Source organism: Ursus maritimus, unplaced genomic scaffold, assembly GCF_017311325.1.
Source record: "Ursus maritimus isolate PB19 unplaced genomic scaffold, ASM1731132v1 scaffold_3, whole genome shotgun sequence".
NCBI lineage: Eukaryota > Metazoa > Chordata > Mammalia > Carnivora > Ursidae > Ursus > Ursus maritimus.
In genome coordinates this window covers 36299067-36324219 of record NW_024425563.1, presented here as the reverse complement: position 1 = coordinate 36324219, position 25153 = coordinate 36299067, and the positions used below count along the sequence as shown (strand labels likewise).

General features: G+C 37.2%; 1 protein-coding gene across 1 annotated transcript in view; it reads left to right on the top strand.

Annotated features, from left to right (window-relative positions):
* The window catches only part of ZNF277 (zinc finger protein 277), a 105377-nt gene that overhangs the window by 34488 nt on the left and 45736 nt on the right, over window positions 1–25153 (top strand). Inside the window, exon 2 of the mRNA XM_008686514.2 lies at window positions 23334–23535. Coding sequence (XP_008684736.1) covers window positions 23334–23535 — 202 coding nt within the window. The remainder of the gene's footprint in view (window positions 1–23333; window positions 23536–25153) is intronic.

Below are 25153 nucleotides of genomic sequence, written 5' to 3'. Positions count from 1 at the left end.
TGTTCTACTTGTGCCTGCATCTAAAAGTCCTCTTCATTTTCCCCCTTCCCTGTTTTTCCATTCTTTTTTGTTCTACCTCTCTTTGCCAGCTGACTGAAAGACCACTAGGAGTTTTGAGGCATCATATCTAAGAGGCAGAGAGGAAAACAGTTTTCTCTACTGTTGACATTTCCTCATTCCACAAAGGGGACCTGAGCCCATTGCACCTTCAAAAATAGCAGTGGTGGCAGCTGCACCCTCCCCCCCAACAGAGATCCTCCCCAAAATTTCTCTAGATGCTCCCACAGATGACTGAAATTCGCAAGCACCAGGAACTCAGTCTCTCCTTTCATAGACAAATCTAAGCATTTTTATTAGCTCTGGCCCAGTGTAAGACCCAAGTCTGAGTGGTTTTGAGTGCCATTTCTGGAAAGGCAAAGGTACTGCATGAAAATTTGACATGAAGGTAAATTTATATGTTCCTTAAGGATTTACAATGTATTGGATTTTTGCCTTTCTGGGGTTTTTTTGTAGGTTGTTTTGTTTTGTTTTGTTTTGTTTAAGTAATCTCTACATCCAGCCTGGGGCTTGAACTCACAATCCCAAGATCAAGAGTTGCATTTGTGGGGCACTGCATGGCTCGGTCAGTTAAGTGACTGACTCTTGATTTCAACTCAGGTCATGCTCTCCGGTTCCTGAGATTGAGCCCCGCATTGAGATTCTCTCTCCCTCTCCCTCTGTGCCCCTCCATGCCCACTCCCCAACCCCCCACCCCCGTTCACAGTTACACTCTGTCTCTCTCAGATAAATAAATGCATAAATAAAATCTTTAAAAAAATAAAAAAGGGTTTTATGCCCTACTGACTGAGCCAGCCAGGAGCCTCTCTGTTCTTTATACAGAACTTTATCCCACATAAGATCATGAATACTAGAAATTTGGAATGATTTTATAATGGGAGAAGTACAAAGAATAGTTTATAGATCATTGTTTCCAAATGTCTTTTTGTGTACCCAAAATTCAAACCAGAATCTGATTTTCTGGAATCATGTATTCTTATACCAAAGTAAAACATATCAAAGCTTTGGGTGTGTTGCTGTTGTTTTGTCAATACTTACAACCTTCCTTGGCTTGCTTATTTTGCATTACTCTTAATTTTTTATTGTATTATCTGTTTTACGTGGTTTATATAAACATCTGATTAGGTTTCATTAAGTGCCACTTAATAACTTCAAATACACAGTCACTTGGGCATTTTGTTTTAATCTTAATTTCTTGAGTTTCTTCACTTCGAAGACTACATTTCTTTGATATCAGTGTTTTATTCCATGAGTCAGTACCCCAGATCTTACAGACTGGGACTGTTGAGTAATACCTTATTATCTTTCTCCATTTAATATTTTTATCTCTCTGTATGGCAGTTTTATATCTGGGTATTTTTGGAATAGATCCATTCCAGTAAAATTGGTTATGAAGCAGTTTGGTTTAAAAAAAAAAAAAAGGCAGTATTTCCTCATTGTTTTGCAGAATAAAACTGGAACTGCATTGGGGAAGGACAAAGCCTCCTTGTTGACTTGGTTATAACATGATGCCAAAACAGTTAAAATAGCCAGTCATTGGGCATAATGAGCATTGGCCTATATAAGAAGGCTTGTAAAGCTTTACTAGGGATGCAAGTGAAGTAGAAAAAAGGTTTTAGGTCATAGTTTTCTTATCTCTAAAATGGAGTTTTGATTCTACTTCCTCATTAGCTGGTAATCTATGATATGCTATACTGGAAGCACTTTTTCAGTATTTAGAGTACCCTGGTTCCCCAGCACCACCTTCTTTTATTAAGGTCTTATAAAAGTCTAAAAGCTGAGCTGTATTATCAGACTTAGCTAGTAGATGCCCTTGTCTGTCCCAGTGTATTGTGCCCTAAAAATACTTTGCTGTATACAAATAATAGAGGTGTTTCTGCCCTAGTAACATTAGATTCATTCCTGAAAAACTTTGCATTCCACAAAGTCACACAATAAAAACAGATTTCATGTGGGGAATAGGGTTGGGGACAGATCACTCAAAACCAGTAGAACTTTGTAACCAGAGCAGTCCTACTAAAAAGAGTAGCAAAGTTAAATCTCCAGGGATTTACATTCGGAATCACAGTCCAGTTGATTCTTTGTATCCTTGAACTCAAGAATTCTTGCTGCCTCCTTCAGAATGTGACATTTTCTCCTAATGAAGATCAGTTTCATCAAAATTAAACAACTGACTCAGTGTGTAGACTTCTAATAATCAGGTGTTTGTTATTAAGACTTTATTTTTTTAGAGCAGTTTTAGGTTTACAACAACATTGAGAAGGAGATTCAGAAATTTCCATATTCCCCCCAATCCCACCCATGAATAGTCTCTCCCATTATCAACATTAGTCACCAGAACGTGCATTTCTTTAATCAAGGATGAACCTACATTGACATATCAAAATCACCTAAAGTCAATAGTTTACCTTAGGGTTTATTCTTGGTGTTGTGCATTCTAAGGGTTTGGGCAAATGTATAATGACTTATAACTACCATTAGCATATAGAGTCTCACCAGTGCCCTAAAATCCTCTGTGCTCTGCTTAATCATCTGTCCCCACCACTAGGAACCATTGATCTTTGTATGGTCTCTTTTTTTTTTTTTTTCTTTTTTTTTTTTTTGCCTTTTCCAGAACATCATATAGTTAGCATCATACCATATATAGCCTTTTCAAATTGACTTCTTTGACTTAGTAATATGCATTTAGGATTTTTCCATGTCTTTCTATGGCTTGATAGCTCTTTTTAGCAGTGAATAATATTCTATTATGTGGGTTGTACCAAAGTTTATCCATTTACCTACCAAAGGATATCTTACTTGCTTCCAAGTTTTGGCAGTTAGAAGTAAATCTGCTATAAACATCTGTGTACAGGTTTTTGTGTAGACATAAGCTTTCAGCATCTTTGGGTAGATACCAGGGAGCAAGGTTGCTGGATCAAATGGTAAGGACATGTTTAGTTTTATAAGAAACGGCCAAACTGTCTTCCAAAGTGGCTGTACCATTTGCATTCCCAGAAGCAATGAATGAGAGTTTCTATTGCTCCACATCCTCACCAGCATTTGGTGTTGTCAGTGTTCGGGATTTTGACCATTATTACAGGTATGTAGTAGTATCTTGTTTTAATTTGCATTTCCCTCTTAACATACGTAGTATGTTTTTAGTATGATCATTTGCCACCTGTATATCTTCTTTGGGGATGTCTGTTAAAATTACTGGCCCACTTTTTAACCAGGTTTGTTTTCCTATTGTTGAATTTTTAAGAGTTCTTTGTATATATTAGGTAACAGCCCTTGATTATCAAGTGTGTCTTCAGCAAATCTTTTCTCCCAGTCTGTGACTTATCTTCTGATTTTTTTGATATTGTCTTGCAGAGCAAAAGTTTTTAATTTTAACAAAGTTCAGCTTATCAGTTGTTCTTCCATGGTGCATGTCATCGATGTTGTACCTAAAAATGCATCACCATACTCAAGGTCATCAAGGTTTTCTCCTTTGTTATCTTCTAAGAGTTTTACAGTTTCATGTTTTACAACTAGCTCTATGCTACATTTTGAGTTACCTGTGAAGGCTGTAAAGTCTGTGTCTAGATTTACTTTTGCATGTGGATGTTCACTTGTTCCAGCATCATTTGTTGAAGAGACTCTTTTTGTTAATCAGGTGTTTTTTAAACACAGGAAGAAATGCCTTTGCAGCTTCCTCATCTGCATCCTTAGCTTCCTTGACTCGCTTAACAAAATGGGAAGAGTAGCAGGTTTTTTGGTTTTGGTTTTTAAAGATTTCATTTTTTAAGTAATTTCTATACCCAGCAGGCTCGAACTCACAACCCCAAGATCAAGAGTTGCATGCTTCACTGACTAAGCCAGCCAGGCACCTCGGGGGTAGCAGTATTTGAAGCCTCTCCTTCCAAGAATTTTCAGGAGTGTTGTTAAAGATCTTTCTATATTGCTTAGACTTTCTTTAAATAATGCCCTGATTGAGTCATATCATTATTTTACTGGAAAAAAAAACACATAAAAAACACAGTACAACTTCTACATTATGCTGACATTATTCTTTAGTTTATCAAATGTGTATGAGCCAACTCACATTAAAGAAATATATTGTATCAATAAAGGCTTTAATTTGATTGCATTTCATAAATAAAGTCCTTTCTCTTTTTAATCAGCCTACTATCTACAAAATATAATTTTGTCTATCACAAAATATCCATTCTAAAACCAATAGGAAAGATGTTTTTCCTGAAACCAGAAATGTTTTTTTACTCTTCCTCCCTAAAATTCTCGTTTTTTATACTTAAAGTAAATTATAAAGTCATAGAATTGATCATATCAGGTTTTCCTTAGAACAGTAGTTTGTGGCTTCTTATAAAACATGTCTTAGTTACCATAGGGTAATTACATTAGAATCTCTGTGTAAAAAACATTAGCATATTTCAAAAGCTCCCTAGTTGATTCATAATGTACTATCAGGTTTGAGAATCACTGCCTGAAAATTAAAATAACTGAAGGTATTCAGGTTGCATTTGGAAGTTCCAATGAAGCCTGTGCTAGTCAGATTAACTGCCAGCAGAATTCAGAGTTTACTGTTGGGTGAGTAATTTTTGCAACATGTACCATTTATGTTAACTGACTTCCACCTTGTTTTAGAGATACAAGATTTATTATATCACTTTTTGGATTAATATTTGTAATTGTGACATAAAACGTAGAAATTTAATTCTATATCTGAAATGCTAGGAATAAAATCTGTTGTGTATTTTATTGTCCAGTATCATTTTATTCCCACATGGTTTGTGTTGGAAGTCAAGTGATTTTTGTGATGTGATCGCATATTTGTAGAGTGTGTTGTATCATGGAGATGGGATTTATACCAAATTTCACTGAAGATACCAGAGAGGTTGTCATTAGACAAATGACAGTTATATTTTTTTAAATGACAGTCATGTCCTGAAAACATGACTGAATCTCAGGTGTTTTGCAGAAGTTTTGAATGCTACTCATAACTATGTCTCTATAAAAGAAGCCCAAATCCTGGGAGGTCCAAGTGACTTGCAGAAAAAGGACTTGTAAAATGCCTCAAAGTAAGGCCAAACAGCTACTCAAGTGGCTGGCATGTGATTGGAATTGAATAAATGAATTCAGTGCTTTGGATTCTTAACTTGCTGGATATAGGCTACCTTACCATTTTGCTTTGTTCTTTTCTCTCCTCTGGTGCCTCTGACTTTCTCAGTTGTGTGAGATGTATCTTTTTTTTTTTTTTTTAAGATTTTATTTATTTATTTGAGAGGGAGAGAGAGATAGAGATAGGGAGAGAGAGCACAAGCTGGGAGGAGAGGGAAAAGCAGGCCCCCTGCTGAGCTGTGAGCCCAACTCGGACTGATCCCTGGACACTGGGATCATGACCTGAGGCAAAGGCAGATGCTTAACCCACTGAGCCACCCAGGCACCCCTGAGATTTATCTTTGAATGTGACCAGCCTCCCTAGTAGAAAAGATTGGATTCCTTGAGGGCTGGGTCACTCTTATTTTTCTTCGTATGTTCCTCAGTATGTAGCACAGTCTTTCAAGCCTCAAAGTGGCCTGGAAGGGAAAATTACTTTCTAGGGAAACATATTTGTAAAATGGAGTGATACATGAATTTTTCATGTTCAAATCCTATAAAGCCTTGTGATTACAGAGCTGCTTCATTGCTGTGGAGACTGTTATAAAGAGGTCTTTTACTGTTTTAACAATTAAAATCTATCAGAATCTCAGCTGATTTAACCAATGCTGAATAATCTAGTAAATACTATCACTGCCAAGGCCCACTGTATTAATAATAGGTTTTCTTCTAAAGAAGTTAGACTGAATTAGTAATTGATAATTTTAACATCTCACCCAAAGATCAAACAGCAACGTTATCTTAATTTCAGAATCTGTTGTGGTATTTACTGTTTAAAATAGCAGAATTTTTTTGTCCGGAGAACAGAAAACGTATTCAATGACTTTTCTGTACATGAAAAATTCATTCAACATAGATACTAATTTGAAACTACCACTTGAGTTTATTCTAAATTATTAATATGTTTGGGACGTAAACCAAAGAGTGATTTGCATTTGTAGAGTTGTCAAAGAAACAGAACACTTTCCAGTCTGTGGAAAGACAAAAACCGATTTTTTTCAAGGAACTAATTGATAACTAATACATACATGCGTATCTCAAATCTATACATATTAAAGTATATGTTTATAGTATATCTCACATATGTCTTATGTCTAACATATTTCTCAATATATCTAATATATATCTCAAATATATATTTAAATCAGTGGTTTTATATGGTACTTTTGAAAAGTCTATATTTATTAATGTGTTTTTTCTGTGCCTAAAAAACTATTCTTAACCTGTTTGATAAAAACAATTTATTATATTAAAAAATGTTTATATTGATGAATTAAGGTATCAAACACTAAAAAAGATGGCATAGCTCTTTAATTTTCTAAATAGAGATAGCTATATTAGTCTCACAATTCAGAAGATTGTGGTTCTATCAAAAACACCAAATTATACTTAATAGAAAATATCAGATAGGTGAGTTAGAGTTTTCAAGTTGCCAACCCATTTCATTAAAATATTGACTAGAATACTAATTCCAAAGTAATTGCCTGTCAAATCAAATCAATTAAAGCAGGTTAAACCCAACCCCTATGGATAAACTGTCATTTCTACTGGCTACCACTTATTTAGAGACAGTTTGTTACTGTTATTGGCATAAGTCAGGCCAATAACCACTCAGATCTTTCTGAGTTAGAATCTACCCTTCCTTCCTTCCATCTTTCCCGCTATAGATTTCATTATATAAAAGCATTCACCAATTCGGTTTGTTTCCTCATTCCTACCAAAAAGTCTTTTGTTTGACAATGTCTTTGTTACATGGGCCCTCCTGTCAGGATCACCAGCATTGTTTGCAATAGGTTATTCTGGTTAATTAAATTTACCGTTAGATGAGGTGAGAATTTTAATACCTGTTTTATTTCCAGATTTATATTCCCAAATCCCTAATGTCTGACTCCTAACTACTATCTTCTGCTGGTGGAAGGGGATAAAACTGAGTACTTAGTTCTCATTTGTTTCCATTATTTCTTAGAAAGAAATATATATGTATCCAACCTTGAATTCCACTTAGAGCCCCAGCATCCCTGGTCCTGTCCCTATCAAATAAGAACTTTTAGTACCTTTATACTTAAGTATTCTGAAATATCTTTGACAATGTACAGTAGAAGTAGTAGGGTGTGAGAAAAAATTTAAAGTAATCATATAACAAAGTATAGTCATTTATCCTCCATTCCAACTCCTTTTGGATTTTAAATCTCTCATTGGCAATAAACATTAGAGTTAAAATATTTCCAGGGAACTGAATATATTTAACCATGTATGTTTTAAAGCATATTTTAATAGTAGTAATCTTGTCTGATTTAAATCTACAAATTAATCATTTACCATATTAACAAGGCTTTATTTTTATCCATTTACATTATCTTCCTAGGATTTATTTCCCCCTAAGATATCATGAATTTCTAATATTTCTAACAGCTGCTGTTTGAAAAAATTTTAAGTAATAAGTAACATTATTGTTACTGCATTATTAAAGTAGACACTACTGACTCCTCTGAACAGAATAGATAAGAAGGTATCATGTATAATCCAGAAACATATGTAATCTATAGCCAAGAAATGAAACCAGTATACTGTTTAGTTTCCCAGTTTTGCACCAAAGTTAGGTCTGAGAGGAAATTTTGTTTTGTTTTTGTTTCAAGTTTTTATTTAAATTCCAGTTAGTTAACATCCTGAGAGGAAATTTAATCACATTTTCACTCTTTGGTAGTTTTGAACGTAAGAAATGCAGCATGGAAGGAAGACAGCAGCCAAAATTTCTCTGCAGTGTTTTCATAGTATAATAAGGAAAAGGAGCTTCCTCAGTATTATCTAATTAGCCATAGTATGGATGGAAATCAAACTATTTCTACAACCTCTAGTCTCCTATATGGTTTGCTCCTAAGCTCCATTTTTTACTAGCTCCTAAGCTAATTGAGAGTTTTCTGGATGAAAAGAGATCTACAAATAACCAACTTCCAGGCCCATCCTTGGGGAATTTAATAGGATGGACAGTGCTTTGGGGATGTATAAGAAAGCAATTTCTGAGTATTTCTAGGAAGATTGGACATGGTAATAGCTCCAACATTACAGTAGGATGGTTGTCATCCATCCAACATGTTGTCATCCAGTCTTTTTCTGACTCATCTTTGGTATTGATTATGCTTGCATACAAACTGAACAGACCTGCTTCACTAGAAATAATTAGGTGATAGGAGTCAGGCTCTCTGCTCATCAGGGAGTCTGCTTCTCCTTCTCCCTCTGCTCCCCTCATGCTCTCTCTCTCTCTCTCTCTCTCTGTCAAATAAATAAACAAATAAAATCTTTAAAAAGAAAGAAAGAAAGAAAGAAAGAAAGAAAGAAAGAAAGAAAGAAAGAAAGAAAGAAAGAAAGAAAAAGAATTAGATGATGGAACACGCTATAGAGCTTAACACCTAAAGCAGTTTTTCTTTATAGAATGGGAATGTAAAAAAAAAAATCTTTGGGGAGCAAGAGAGTTGTTAATCCTGATTCTATGTGAAAGACATCTTGCCTTTTCTCAAATCTTTACTGTAGACAGGATACAGTAATCTGGTCCTATTAGAGACTTTCTGGAATATATATACCCATAGATAAAGAATCCCATTATGACTGTTGTGAGATAGTAAATTCCTGTATTTATATAAAAGATAACTTTTTACTTCCAGAAACAGTAGTCCACAGGGTTAACTTTAACGGCAGAGATTTTAGGCACTGTGATAACCAGTTTTTAAAAAAAAAAAAATAGTTTTGCCAGGGGATTTGTCTGTAGTTTCTACATTATACCCTGTATAATTATGCCTGTTCTGTCTTCAGGCTCTCTCCTCCTTCTCTGGCTACAAAGTGAGATAATTTAAATCCTGCTGCAGAGCAGTGATTAATTTAGTTATTGATTGCTTGAAATCCCAACATGAGGACACTTCACATACACATCATAAATAAAAATGTTAGACTAAATGATAAAAATATATTGACAAAATATGTGGTTTTTAAACTTTTTGGAGTCCCCAGAATTCTTTAAGAATCTATTAAATCAAAAGACCTCTTCCCAGAAAAATTCACATATATATAATTTTAAATACAGTTTTAGGGGCGCCTGGGTGGCACAGCGGTTAAGCGTCTGCCTTCGGCTCAGGGCGTGATCCCGGCGATCCGGGATCGAGCCCCACATCAGGCTCTTCTGCTATGAGCCTGCTTCTTCCTCTCCCACTCCCCCTGCTTGTGTTCCCTCTCTCGCTGGCTGTCTCTATCTCTGTCGAATAAATAAATAAAATCTTTTAAAAAAATAAAAAAAATAAAAAATAAATACAGTTTTACACTGAACTCCATAGACCTGAGTCTGTGAATCACCTAGGTGCTTATGGACCTAGCATTAAGAACTTCAGCTCTGATTAGATCTGCCCTAATATGACAGCCAGTAACCACTTATAGCTATTTAAATTTAAATTAAACACAATTAAAGTTCCCTAGTCTCACTGTCCACATTTTCAGTGCTCACTTACAACATGTGGCTAATGGCCACCATATTGGACAGAGCAGATATAGAATATTTCCTTCATCTCAGATGGTTCTATTGGACAGCACTGGATTAGATGTTTCTAAAATAGCCTACTTAAGAATCTAATCATTATGTGTATATGTATAAGTGTTTGTGTAGAGCTGCATGATTTGACAACCGAAAATACATGTGTTATAAGAAAAATAAGCTGTTTTTAGGTACAGAATACAAATCTTTTTCTGAAACATAAGTATGTCTCAAAGTAAGGCTTCTAGCTAACCTCAGCTGGACCTTCAGGACTCTTCTGTGATTTCTTGTTTTGTTTTGTTTATTTTTTTTTATTATTGACATATAATGTGTTGTTTCAGGGGTACAGATCTGTGATTCATCAGTCTTACACAACATCCAGCACTCACTACAACACATACCCTCCCCAATGTCCATCTCCCAGCCACTCCATCCCTCCCACCCACCTCCACTCCAGCAACCCTCAGTTTGTTTCCTGAGATTAAGAGTCTCTTATGGTTTGTCTTCCTCTCTGGTTTCTTCTTGTTTCATTTTTTCTTCTCTTCACCTATGATTCTCTGCGTTTTTTCTCAAATTCCACCTGTCAGTGAGATCATATGATAATTGTCTTTCTCTGATTGACTTATTTTGCTTAGCATAATACCCTCTAGTTCCACCCACGTCATTGCAAATGGCAAGATTTCAATTTTTTGATGGCTGCATAATATTCCATTGTATATGTATATCACATCTCCTTTATCCATTCATCTGTCTATGGACATCTGGGCTCTTTCCATAGTTCAGCTATTGTGTATCTAAATTGCATTTTCCATAGTAGTATTTCTTTTTTTTTTTTTTAAGATTTTACTTATTTATTTGACAGAGAGAGACAGCCAGCGAGAGAGGGAACACAAGCAGGGGAAGTGGGAGAGGAAGAAGCAGGCTTCCAGTGGAGGAGCCTGATATGGGGCTCGATCCCAGAGCACCAGGATCACGCCCTGAGCCAAAGGCAGACGCTTAACGACTGAGCCACCCAGGCGCCCCCCCATAGTAGTATTTCTAAGTCTCTTCCACTTTCCTTAAGCTCTTGCCTTTCAGTATGGTTGAAGACCTCATGTGTTCAGAAAACTGTGGCTATCAATATAAATTTCTTCAACTGCCCTTATCTCAATATTAAAAATCTCATTGCATTTTCTTTTATTATAATATGCTACAGAAATAGCAAGATGATCGGGAAAATGCAGAAGCCTCTGAATTTCAACAATATAACCAGAACCTAAGAGTAAATAGTTAAAAAGTGACCTTATGCTTTAGAAGCATGGGCTCCATTCTCATTTGATTTGATCCTTTAGGTCCATGTTAGGGCCATATAATGTATATTTTGAATTAATCCACAGGAACTTCTAATACACATCAATGTGGGTAATGCCCATCCTCAAACTTACAGCCATACTCATAATTATCAGTAGTAACAATGGGACCTAACCTTTGCCGAGCTTATGTGTCAGTCATCCATGTGCTTTACATTAATTTCCTCAATTAACCCTCATAACAACTCTATCAGTGATCATCATGATTAATCCATTTTATGGTGTGGAAACAGGCTACAAGAGATTAAGTAACTTGCCCAGGACTGGTTAATAGTAGTTAATGGGACCAAATGTACAGTATTTTTTTTTAAGATTTTATTTATTTATTTGAGAGAGCAAGTGAGAGAGCATGGCCGAGCAGGGAGCCAGTCCTGGACTGGATCCCAGGACCCCAGGACCATGACCTGAGCCAATGGCAGACACCCAGCCGACTGAGCCACCAGGCACCCCTACAGTATTTTTAAATATGTGTACATTGTTGTACAGCAGATCTCTAGAACTTTTTTACCTTTCATGATTGAAACTGTATACTCAGTTGAACAACTACTCCCCGTTTTCCCCTCCCCCATCCCCTGACCACCATCATTTTACCTTCTGCTTCTCTGTTTTGACTACTTCAGGTACTTCATATAAGTGGAATCACGCAGATTTTGTTCTTTTGTGACTGACTTACATTTAAGTTTTTAATCCATTTTTAGTTGATTTTTGTGTGTGCTATAAGGTAAGGTAAATGATTTCATTCTTTTGCCTGTGAATATCGAGTTTACACAACAGTGGTGTTCTTTAACAAATGATTGTTAAAGAAACTGTCCTTTCCCATTGTGTAGTCTTGGCATCTTTGTCAGAGATCATTTGACAGTGTATGTGTGGGTTTATTTCTGGGCTTTCTGTTCGGTTCTCTGATCTCTGTATATCTGTCTTTATGCCAGTAACATCTATTTTGATTCCCGTAGCTTTGTAATATGTTTTGTAGTCAGGAAGTGTGATGCCTGCAGCTTTGTTCCTCTTCGTTCCTCAAGATTGTTTTGGCTGTTCAGAGGCCTTTGCAGTTCCATATGAATTTTAGGATTGTTTTTTCTATTTCTGCAAAAATCCCATTGGGGTTTTGATAGAGATTGCATTGAATTTGTAGACTGCTTTGGGTAATGTGGACATTTTAACATTTTAAGTCTTCCAGTTCATGAGCATAGGCTGTCTTCCCAATCATTTGTATTTCAGTTTCTTTCATCACTGTTTTGTGGTTTTCAGTATACAAGTCTTATGCCTTTTTAGCTAAGTTTATTCCTAAGTATTTTACTCTTTTTTTTTCTTTTTAAGATTCTGTTTTTAAGTAATCTCTACACCTAACGTGGAGCTTGAACTCACCACCCCAAGTTCAGGAGTCACATGCTCTACCAGTTGAGCCAGCTACGTACATCGTGTATTTTACTCTTTCTGATGCTATTTTAAATGGAGTCATTTCCTTTTCAGATGGTTCACTGTTAGTGTATAGAAACAACAGATTTTTCCATGTTGATTTTGTAGCCTGCAACTTGCCTGAATTTATTCATTATAAGTACTGTGTGTGTGTGTGTGTGTGTGTGTGTGTGTGCATGTCATCTGCAAACAGATAGTTTTACTTTTTCTCTGATTTGGATGCCTTTTATTTCTTTTTTCTTGCTTAATTTCTCTTGTTAGAACTTCCACTATTCTACTGAATAGAAGTGGCAAGAGTGAGCATCCTTGTCTTGTTCCTGATTTTAGAAGGAAAGCTTTCAGTTTTTCACAGTTGAATATGATGTTAACTGTGAGCTTTTCATATATGATCTTCATTATATTGGGGAAATGTTCTTTTCCTAGTTTGTTGTTTTTATCATGAAAGGATCCTGAATTTTGTTAAATGCTTTTTTGCATCTGTGAGCTGATCATGTGATTTTTATCTTTCATTCTGCTAATGTGATTTATCAGATTGATTGATTTTCATATGCTGAACCATCTTTGCATCCCAGGGTAAATCCCACTTGATTATGGCATATAATCCTTTTAATGTGCCATTGAATTTGGCTAGTATTTTGTTGAGGATTTTTGCATGTGTATTCATTGGGGATATTGGCTGGTAGTTTTCTTGTAATGTCATTGTCTGGTTTTGGTATCAGGTTAATGCTGGCCTCATAAAATGAATTTGGAAGTATTCACTCCTCTGATATTTTGGAAGAGTTTGAGAAGGATTAGCACTAAGTCTTCTTTAAATGTATGGTAGAATTCTTCTGTGAGGTCCTCTGTTGCCAGGCTTTTCTTTGGAAGTTTTTCATTATTGATTCAACCTCTTTATAGGTCTATTCGGATTTTCTGTTTCTTCGTGATTCAGTTTGGCAGGTTGTACGTTTCTAGGAATTAATCCGTTTCATCTAAGTTATACAATTTGCTGGCATATAGTTATTCATAGTAGTTTCTTATGATCCTTGTATTTCTGTGATATCAGTTATAATTTGCCCTTCTTTCATATCTGATTTTGAGTCTTTTTTTTTTTTTTTGGTCTAACTAAAGGTTTGTCAATTTTTATCCTTTCAAAACACCAACTCTTGATTTTATTGATTTTTTTGTTATTCTTTATATCATTCTGTTCTAATCTTTATTATTTCCTTCCTTATGCTAACTTTGAGCTTAGTTTGTTCTTCTTTGACTAGTTCCTTGAGTTAGAGTTAGATTGTTTATGAGCGCTTTCTTCTTTTTAACATAGGCATTTACCATTATAAGCTTCCCTATTAGTCCTGTTTTTTGTGGCATCCCATAAGTTTGTTGTGTTTTCATTTTGTTAAGACTTGTTTTGTGACCTAATGTTATTTTACTTCCTTAATTAAAGATGTTCTGTATCTACTCACAACTTAAAAATTAAATATAAATCTTTGGGCTGGCATTAAGGCCCGCCAACATGTGATCCATGTACCCTTGCAGCTTTTTCTTACTTAGACTCTAGCGCTAATTGGCTATTTTAACTACCTATGTATACTTGCTGGAATTCTTAACCGTTTCAAGACTCCTCTATGAAGAATTTGCTTCGTTTTTCCTGATTTGTGTTCTTCGTTCCCTCCCTTTCCCTTGATTTATATGGTCAACTTTGCATATTGTTGACTAGTATTATAATTATTTGTATAGTTATCTCATTTTCCTCCAGCAACTTCTTCATTATAGGGATTTTATATTAATCTGTAATTTTGATAGTGTCTAGCATATACTTTCTGCATAGTAGGCACTCAATTTTAAAATGGTAAATTTAGTATATGTGCTGCCGAAGCGAGCACTAAAATGGTAAATTTAATAAAAAATTTTCATCTTAAATGTCAAGACTTAGAAAGTGGCCAAATAAAATTATACTTGCTTTATTTCTTTCTCTTAATTTTATCTGTCACAGTCACATTGAGGAACTCATCAGATAACTTGCTTTTTATTTTAAAATTTTTCAGTGTTAAGGGCACCTGGGTGACTCAGTTGGTTGAGCATCCAAGTCTTTATTTCGGCTCAGGTCATGATCTCAGGATTATGAGATCAAGCTCCATGTTCAGCTCCATGCTGAGTGTGGAGCCTGCTTGGGATTCTTTACCTCCATCTCCCCCTCCCTACCGCTGCACAAAGCTCACATGCTTTTGTGCTCTCTCTCCCTGAAAAAAAAAAAAAATTCAACGTTAAAGAAAATTGGGGGTAAATGAATGCATTCACAATCTCATTGTTTTTCTTTTTGGATGTTTTCTTTCAAGGCTTGTACTTGTATATGGATATATGTAACATGTATGTGTGTGTGAGGAATTATATGCAATTCATTGTGGATTAGGCTCTTTTCAACAAATATCAAACATGTTTTACAGTATTTCTCCATGTCTTAATTATCATTTAGCAAATGCGTAATATACAGCACAGATATGCCATTTTATTTTTTTAAAGATTTTATTTATTTTTTATTTTTATTTTTTTTATTTGAGAGAGAAACAGAGAGCACAAGCAGGGAGAGGGGCAGAAGGAGAGGGAGAGAGACAAGCAGACTTCCACTGAGCTGGGATCCCGACATAGGGCTCACTCCCAAGACCCTGACATCATGACCTGAGCCAAAGTCAGATGCTTAACCAACTGAGCCACCCAGACACCCCTGCCATATTTTAAAGAACTGATTTTCATTTGCATGACACTTAGGTTGTTTCTATTACTTTGCTTTATAGGTGATGTTGTAATAAAGTTTTTATAGCTGTTTGCTTATGTTAAATTAGCTCCTTAAATTTCTAAGCATAGGTTTATTAGATTTAGGGGTTGAATGTGTTTATAACCCTGTTTCCATACCAAAGGCTGTGGCAAACCCGCCAGCTGTAGTTGAGAGTCCTAATTCAGCACAGCCTAGTTCAGCACAGCCTCATCAGCAGTCTCAGTGTGGTGTCAAGAATGTATAACAACACTCACTTAAGTCCATCCCCGCCTTGCCCATATTCCCCTACTCTTAGTAGTTGTATAGTAAATTAATATTTTTAATATTAGGTCTCAGTAATTTACAAAATGAATTATTAGCCCCGGGGGTAGTTAAATAAAGGTCTTACATTTTTACTGTGAGCTTTAGAGGTAGGTGTGCTTAAAAAGACGAGACCCAAGGGGCGCCTAGGTGGCGCAGTTGTTAAGCGTCTGCCTTCGGCTCAGGGCGTGATCCCAGTGTTCTGGGATCGAGCCCCACATCAGGCTCCTCTGCTAGGAGCCTGCTTCTTCCTCTCCCACTCCCCCTGCTTGTGTTCCCTCTCTCGCTGGCTGTCTCTGTCAAATAAATAAATAAAATCTTTAAAAAAAAAAAAAAAGACTAGACCCAGTCTTCTCCATTTTCCAAATGCAACTGTATGGGGCACACACTTAGAAATTAAGGAACTGACAAAAAAAAAAAAAGAGAGAGAGAGAGAAATTAAGGAACTAACTTGTTCAGGAAGTAGAAGGTTTTTTGTTTTTGTTTTGTTTGTTTTGGTTATAAGAGGAATACCCTCAAGAACTTAGAAATAAAGTTACCTTCTTGGAGTTTAACTTTCAGAATAAAACTAAGACATAATAAATGCATTTGAGTTGGCATCGGAGTCCTATGGAAAGGGATGTTTGTCAAATCAAAAGCTTAGAGAACAGGCCTGAAAATATCCGGGTTGATAAAATACTAAAGAAAGCAATCATCAGGGGCACCTGGGTGGCACAGCGGTTGGGCGTCTGCCTTCGGCTCAGGGCGTGATCCCGGCGTTATGGGATCGAGCCCCACATCAGGCTCCTCTGCTATGAGCCTGCTTCTTCCTCTCCCACTCCCCCTGCTTGTGTTCCCTTTCTCGCTGGCTGTCTCTATCTCTGTCAAATAAATAAATAAATAAAATCTTTAAAAAAAAAAAAGAAAGCAATCATCAAATATATTACACTAATATAAATAACAAATGTAAAGGAAATGTTTACTTTGAAATTAGGTGTTTGTTTATAGCATTTTCTAAGTTAAAACTACAAAAACAGAAATACCATGCCCATCTTCATATTCCAAATTTTATCATTATCAATTAGATTATCAGAGTGATTTGTTTGATCTGGGTTGAGTATATCACCAAATTACTGCTTTTTTTTTTTTTTTTCAAAGTTTTAGCAGTGTGATGGTAGTGTGCAAAGCAAAGTATGGGTACTTCCTTAAAGGGGAAGTAATGTGTGAGGTGTTGTGCAGTTTCCCATGAAGGATTGCTGAAAAACTTCTCATCAATTATTTGTTGATGCGGGCTTTTCTTTAGTCATTTGACTTAAGGGGGACAGAAACCTCAGAAGCTTCTTGTTTTTCCTTCAAAGCACCAGCAGCTTTTATCTACTTGGCAGAAATGATACACTGTAAAGTCTAGGGTTGTCATTTTAGCACATAGATGTATTATGAATTCATGACTGGTTTTGTTCCCTAGGTAGAACCCTACTACTCAAAGTATGGTTGTAGATGAGCAGACTGACATCACCTGGGAACTCAGACATGCAGAATTTCAAGCCTTTTAACCTCCTAAACCTACTTTGTTAGTTCATATCCTCCAAAAAGCACACACTAAGATGGGATTTGACGTGTAAGATATTTTGGGGGGAAGATACCAGAGGAGGGAAAAAGGAGACAGTGCTGGAGGAGGTGTCATTGAAGGTCTGATCCCTGTGAAGGAAAGAGGGAAGGAAGGATTGTGGAGTAGATGTCAGACCACGGCACAGTTGTAAGCAAGTTTCTGACAAGCTGATGGGAGTCCTCCAGCCAGTGTCACATGTCAGTGAAATTCTGTGTCTCCCAGGAACAAGTCAGCCTTACTATTTCTGCTGCCTCTAATCATTTATTAAGAGCAGGCTGTGGAAGCTTGGCTTCAGTGCAAGTAGGATTTCAGAGCACAGCACCTGAGACTATCTTTCAATTTCGCTCACAGCAGCAGGAGATTGGACTGGCTGGCATGTTTCCCTGGCCACCACACCTCCTGAATCAGGATCTGCATTTTAACAAAGTCTCCAGGTGAATTATAAGCACATTAAAACTTTAAAAAGCAGGATCCTAGAATAATAGTTTGGCACTTTGGGGATTTTACCCAGAGTCAGTAAAATTGTTTATAATCAGCATAGGATCTCCTCAAAAATTCAGCTCTCTTGGGATGATATTTTTTACAGTTCATTTGAACAGAGTTGCTGTTCAAAGTGAGAACTAGAGCAGATAATTTGTTGTTGTTAATTTATAACAAATGTGTGAAGCAGATTTGGGGCCAAAACAGACTTTCCAAGATGCTTTGCCTCTTTGCTGAAAGGAGCTAGATATAGTTTATTTCCTTTTGCCTTTTCAAGTTCAAGGTCCCTGTAGCAAAGAATTCTGTATTTCTGTATTTATTGCTTTTTTTTTTACCATGTGGTAAGTTGTAGGTATGATTCTTAGGTGGCAGCTAGAAATAAACACTCTGTTGGACAGATCTTCCTGAGTTATCTCTGCTGACCCTGTACTTAGTATTTGAGAAGCTCTCTTTAGGACAGAATACAGTATCAGGTAAGCTTTGCCACAAGGCTCTGTTCCGTGTTTACAGACTTTTCCATGAGTTCACCATAGTGTCATGTATAATCCCACAATCACCATGGGATCACCCTTTGAACCATTGATCCTCAGACTTCAGTTTAGGGACAACTGCTTGGTAAAAGTTACATTTCCTCAGTCCACAATAAAGTCCTGAAATCATTACTTTTTAAAAGGCCTCCAGGTGATAAAATGCAAACAGATTTGGAAACCACTACTCTAAAGTAAAATATATACTTGAGATTCAGGCCTTTCCCATAGAAATATCCTCTGATGGAGTGGTATAATTTACTCTGCATTCCAAATGCCACTTGTCTGTGTCTACTGGCCAGTATGCATGAAAAATAAAAAGAGAACTTAGAAATTCCTAATTAAATATACTTTTATTATACTCAATAATACTTGTTATCTTAGAATTTAGTGTAATTTTTACATCATTCTTTTTTTAAAAAAAAAAAAGATTTTATTTATTTAGTTGACAGAGATAGAGACAGCCAGCGAGAGAGGGAACACAAGCAGGGGGAGTGGGAGAGGAAGAAGCAGGCTCATAGCAGAGGAGCCTGATGTGGGGCTCGATCCTATAACGCCAGGATCACACCCTGAGCCGAAGGCAGACGCTTAATGACTGCGCCACCCAGGCACCCCTACATCATTCTTTATAACCAGTGGGCTCATTATACCCAGGCCCACAGCACTAAAGATATGGATGTAATTATTCTGTACTACTCTCATTCCCCTGAAGACAGACAGTCATAGGTGTTCCCTGAAAGGATCTTACCTAGAAGCTGAGTTAAAGGTACAACTCTAGTTTTAAGTAACTCTAGTCTTATTCATTCTTTCGTACACTTACCTAATACCATCTATGGTTCAGGCACTCTACAGTCTACACTAGAGATACGAAAATAAGATTTAGTCCTTGACCTTGAGGAGTTCCCATACTACCCTAGAGACACATATTACAACAGAGATATTTGCTATTGTTGGGCATGGCGAGATGGAGTGAGTCAAACCCTCAAGAGGAGTTGGGGGCTTGGGATGCTGGCAAACAAAGAAAATAACACAAATGCATCACATTAGACTCCAGTCACTGCTGCCCTTGTCCAGCAGCCATGCCAAGAATATCTAACTTTGGAGCAGGTCACCTGGGCTCATTTAAAACTTAACTCATTATCCATCCCTCTCACAGAGCAAAAAAACCTGCTTTTGTACATACATTTCTAGATTGGTGACTGGCACCCCTCATTCATACTGCCTCCCCAGCCATAAACTCAGAAGGCATCCTAGTCGTCGTCTTCGCCGGCCAACAGGAAATCAGGAACTGTCTGTTTAATCTCTGCAGCCTCTCCTCTGTCCGTCCCCTCAAAGCACTACTAACATTGCTGCCTCCATCCTGGACACTGCAGGAGTCTCCCAACTGGCCGATCGCCTCATCTTGAGACTTGTCTCTAACTCATCCACTCTCCCCCGTTCACTGTAAACATTAGGAGTGGCTCTACTTCCTGTAGGAAAAGGTCGGACTTCCTCAGTCTTATGTATAGGTTAAGAGTGCTAATGCTTAAGCCAGACTACTTGGATTCAAATCCCAGCTCCACCACTTACTAGCTGTCTAGGGCAAGGCCCTTAGCCTCTCAGAGTCTCAGTTTCCTCAACTATAAAATAGGGAAGGAAATGGAATCTCTGTCATAGGTTTGTTGTGAGGGTTGATTGTGTTAATACTATACATATAATGTTAATACTGTACATATAAAATGCTTAACACTGCCTGGCACAAAATGAACCCACAGTGGTGGTGAGAGTCATGGTGTGATAACACAGTGTACATGCCAGGTAAATAAACACGACCAGAACTCATCTGGCCTTGCAGGGGTTAATAGTCTGAAGTGGGGAAAGAAAGAGGTAAACAAATTACTTCTTTTGATCGATGCTGTTGTAAATTTGAGCATGATGCTAAATGATTAAGGAGTCAGAGAAAACACTAAAATCTTACAATCTTAAACACTAAAATCTTAAAAATAAAAAAAAAATAAAATTTTTATTTTCTGGGAGTGCCTGAGTGGCTCAGTCAGTCGAGTGTCTGACCTTTGATTTGGGTCAGGTCATGATCTCAGGGTTGTGATATCTAGCCCCCACATTGGGATCCGGACTCAGAGTAGAGTCTGTTTAAAGTTTCTCTCTCCCTCTCTGCCTCTCCTCCCCGTCCACACACTCACTCTCTCCTCTCAGATAAACAAATAAATCTTTAAAAACAAATTTTTCTTTTCTGGATTACATAGTAACTTGAGTTCCCAAAACGACTTAGTAGTTCCTAAACCACAAGTTCCTCATACAAGAAATTTGCATATTTATGATTTTGTTCCCGTATGCCTGTACAGTAACCACAAGCAGTTTGGTTCTAGTATGTGTGAACATTTAGTTTCATTCTCTTAGGAATAATTTGAATAAAGAGAGACTGGGCATTGAACATACAAAAGGGAGGAGAAATGAACCACAGAAGAATATTAGAGAATTTGTAGTGAAGCCCTGGGAAAGCATACAGACAATGACGGAGATAAACTGTACCCAGTGGTTATTGGAGGAGGTGGCTACTGAGATTTGCTGGTGGAAGTATTGCGGAGATTGCAAAACACTGGCAGAATACACAGAAATTCAGTGTGGCTTGTAAATACATATGAATTCAAAATAGCACTGAATGTGTACATTGAAGAAAAACACAGATTTGGGGAATGCCTTTTGGAACTGGGGGCAGAATAATGTGTTTGAATTTAGTCTTAACTTACTGTGTTTAGGCCCCTTAATGTAACTTTTCTAAGTTTCAGTAGTCTCATCTGTAAGATGGGGATTATAACAGTACTAACTGGAAAAGGTAGCTATGATTGCAAAGTGCCCTGAAGCCCTTTGCTGGTAATTTACAGATATCAAACACTTAGTAATGTTAGCTGTTGCTATTGGTGATGATTAATACATTGTTTTCTGTAGTTAGGCAAAATGAATTTATACATACATCATTCAGATTTGGGGAGAAGGGTGTAGGATGGTACCTGTTATTTTCTAGATGGCAGGTAATGTTTACTAATGGTACCTTTATTTAGAATTTTTGTTGTCTTTTGTTGTTCCATTCTAGTGAATGAAAAAATATAGTTTCATAAGTGTATTATCTCTCTTTCCCCGTCCTATTTTTAACAGGGTTTAAGTTCCCACAGAGTTTAACCTACAGCTGAAGACCAATAGAACTCCAGAACCCCTTGCTTCCATTGTATAATTTAATAAATGTAATAGTTGGTAACACATCACTTTTGTTAAGAGTGTTTCTTGAAGTTCTTGTATATTTTAAATATTCTCTCCATTGTCATGTGTACCCAGTTTTCACCTTTTCTGGTATTAAATAATTTTATGGAACTAAGATAAAAGTTTAATTTAGCGTACTTTAATATGAGCAGAGTATTATGAATCATGTATTAGAGGACATGTCCTTTGAGACACCTTCTCACTCCAGCACTGTTAAGTGACTCTCCTATCCCCATGCACCCACAAACCCTATACATTCTGTCTCTCTCTATCCTTTCAACTTACTTGTACTGTCAAACACGTTGCAAGCACTTTAGCCTTGATAATTAGGATCCTATCATGCAACATTAAGCAGAAAAGACCAGCACTCAGTAGTAGCTACTTAGCTGGTTTTTGTGGAGTGAATAAATGCTTACCCAGAGCTAAGGCCATGGTCGTCAGCGCACCAGTGACTGTTTCCATGAATTGGGCAATTAAGAAGCCCTTTAGAAATAAGGTAAAGTAAGATAAAAACAAGGAGTAAAATTAGTAGTAAACTAATTCCAAAGACTTTTCTGTGGAATGTCTTTTTTTTTTTTTTAAGATTTATTTATTTACAGAGGGAGAAAGAGAGAGAGAGAGAATGGAGAGGAGGGGCAGAGGGATAGGGAGAGACAGTCTTTTTTTTTTTTTAAAGATTTTATTTATTTATTCGACAGAGATAGAGACAGCCAGCAAGAGAGGGAACACAAGCAGGGGGAGTGGGAGAGGAAGAAGCAGGCTCATAGCGGAAGAGCCTGATGTGGGGCTCGATCCCATAACACCAGGATCACTCCCTGAGCCGAAGGCAGACGCTCAACCGCTGTGCCACCCAGGTGCCCCAGGGAGAGACAGTCTTAAGCAGACTCTGAGCTGAGATTGGAGCCCAACGTGGGACTTGATCTCATGACCCTGAGATCAGGACCCTGAGATCAGGACCTGAGTAGAAACCAAGAGTTGGATACTTAACTGACTGCGACACCCAGGCACCCCAGAATAGCTGTCTTTCTTTATGAAGATTTGCTGCCCTTCCTCAGATGCTAAATGTCTTACCTTAGTTGCCTAGTTACTTACTACTCAGTAGCTTGTGTAAGGTGACAGGTCCAGCCTTGCCCCCTGGAAGATTGAAGAGGGCTCCTGACACAACTGGCTGTGGTTTGAGGCCTGAATTCAGAACTATATACCTTACACAGCTCAACTTTTAAAGATACCATAGATGATGTTAGGAAAATGAATAGTATCGGCAGGAAAAGTGTTTATGACATATGTCTAGTAATTGAGCACTCATCTCTTTGTTCACAAGAACTTGAATTATGGTACATAATTGTGTAACAAGCAAATGGTAGACATAAATCAACATCAAAAATTGCTACCTGGGCCACCCAGCACATGCTGTGTCAACCCAACGTGAGAGCTGTCTTCTTTGCACATGAAAGAGTTTGCAGGTGCAACAGGAAGCAGCTTAAAAGACTGGCCTGGTATCATCTGGAGCCTCAATATATACCATTTACTTCCCATAGTGTGATGACTATCAGCCATAGGTCACAATTGGGCCATAGAACCTTAATCCAGCATGTTGCAGCCGTCCCCCTGCAAGTACCCCCGGAATTGACATTGGCCAGTGTCCAAGAATGCTTGAACAGCTGCTCTGACAAATGGGTTTCCCCCATTCAAGCCGGCAAATGGGGAGTTTGAGCTGCTTTGCAACACTCCCTGCTTCTAGGTTGCAGAATCTATTTTAAATGATAATAAAGTATCCTGCGCTCTGGCACTGTGTATTTTTCATTTTGGAAAGACGAAACTATCTTTAGGATTCTTTTAATGCAGGAGGTGAGAAATGATCCTCAAAAGTTGATTTCACCTTTTTCTTTTCCTTTTCCTTTTTTTTCTTCTTTTTTTTCCCGCTTCTGCTTTTGCTTTTTCTCTCTCCCAGACAGTAAGGATTGTATCCTGGAGCCGCTTTCCCTGCCAGAAAGTCCAGGTGGCACCACCGCTTTAGAAGGTTCTCCATCTGTGCCTTGTATTTTCTGTGAAGAACATTTTCCTATGGATGAACAAGACAAACTTCTGAAGCACATGATTATTGAACATAAGATGGTCATAGCTGATGTCAAGTTGGTTGCTGATTTCCAAAGGTAAATTTTGTTTTTGTCCATGAAAGAATTAAATTCATTATCCCATAAATGGAAGGCATAACTTGTAGATAAGTTTATATATAAAATTATTCCTAGGCAAATATGAACATTCATATTCTTTTTCAAGCATTGTTGGTGACAGGGATCTTCAGTTGGAGCCTGTCAGGCCAAAAGGGTATTGTCCAAAAAACTCTCAGCTTAAGTGCTGTGATGAGGTTGAGAACCAGGGGGGAAAAAAAAGAGTCTTTCAACCAGCCAAAGGGGTATAAGAGTAGACAGCTGTTGAGGTCAGTGAATGAGGTACCGAGAGGAAGAGGATGAAGAGGATGAAGAGCAGATAGATAGAGGTGAGTGGTTGAGGAAATGCCAACCGTGGGTATGTGTTGAAATGGAGGAACTTCACCTATATAGCCAGGACCCAAAGTGAGCTACACTCCAATTTATGAGCACCTGACTTAGAATATCCCTACCAACAGACAGGTAATATAAGCAATTATTCATTGTTTTCTAGTTCCTAATTCCTAGAACTGATTGTCCAAGAGAAATGCCTTTCCTTAAGCAGATGGAGTGAAGCAATTATGTTCATGTTGTTATTAGTTGACACTTGGAAGCATTTTCCATATACACAATATCATGGTAATTAACTGGCTTTGTACAGTTACTGAAAGCATACATTTTGGTATATCTGGCCAGTACCCATTTTGAGATATTCTGACCTGATTTCCCTACAAAACACTGCAGTAGCCCAGGTGTTGTAATATCTCTGCATCTAAACTATATATAATCTGCCAGACCACATCATTCCTAGCAAGCTACTTCTTTCTCACTATGGGTCTTGCAGGGCAGCAAGCTTTATTACTAAGAGTGGACTATGAAATAGTCCTAGGGTTGAATGCAGGCCTAGGGTTGAATGCAGACTTGGTGACTTCCTGACCATGTAACTTCTAACAAACTACTTAAACTACTCTAAGCAGCAGTTTCCTCATCAGTAAAAGGGGATAACACCAACTCGCACAAGAGTATTGAGTATTATGTAAAACAAGACATGTATAGCACCAGCTAGTGCCTGGGACATCTTTTATATCCACCAGATGGTACCAAAAATTTCATTATATTTTGATTACAAAAGATATATATTTGAAATCTTAGTTTTCCATGACTATAGCTTGAGTTTTCTATAGGTATTTATGCTGGTCTGAAAACCTGATTATTATTTGTCAAATATAACTTTTAAAGAAAATTTAATTTAGGATCCTAAATACTCTAAACTTTAAGAATGAGTTTGTTTAAGTTGGAATAGCCAGAATGCCTACAGAAGTAATATTAGCTATTCTCTAACCCTTCATGTTCCTTTCAATTGCCTAGCACCAATACAGAATGTCTGTTGAGTGCTTTCTGTATTATTATGACCCCTTATATCCACTCAGCATTGCGATTTTTTAGTAGATTTTGGCATTGCCTAATCAGGAAGCAGAGATAGAATAGTGAAGGAGAGATGAATGGTTTATGCTGCCAGCTGGCAGAATAAACTAATTATTACATAATTTCAGAGGAAGCACTTCATACTTCTCATTCTCATTCCTTAATCTTTATTTTCAGTTAAAATATTTGTGTTTTT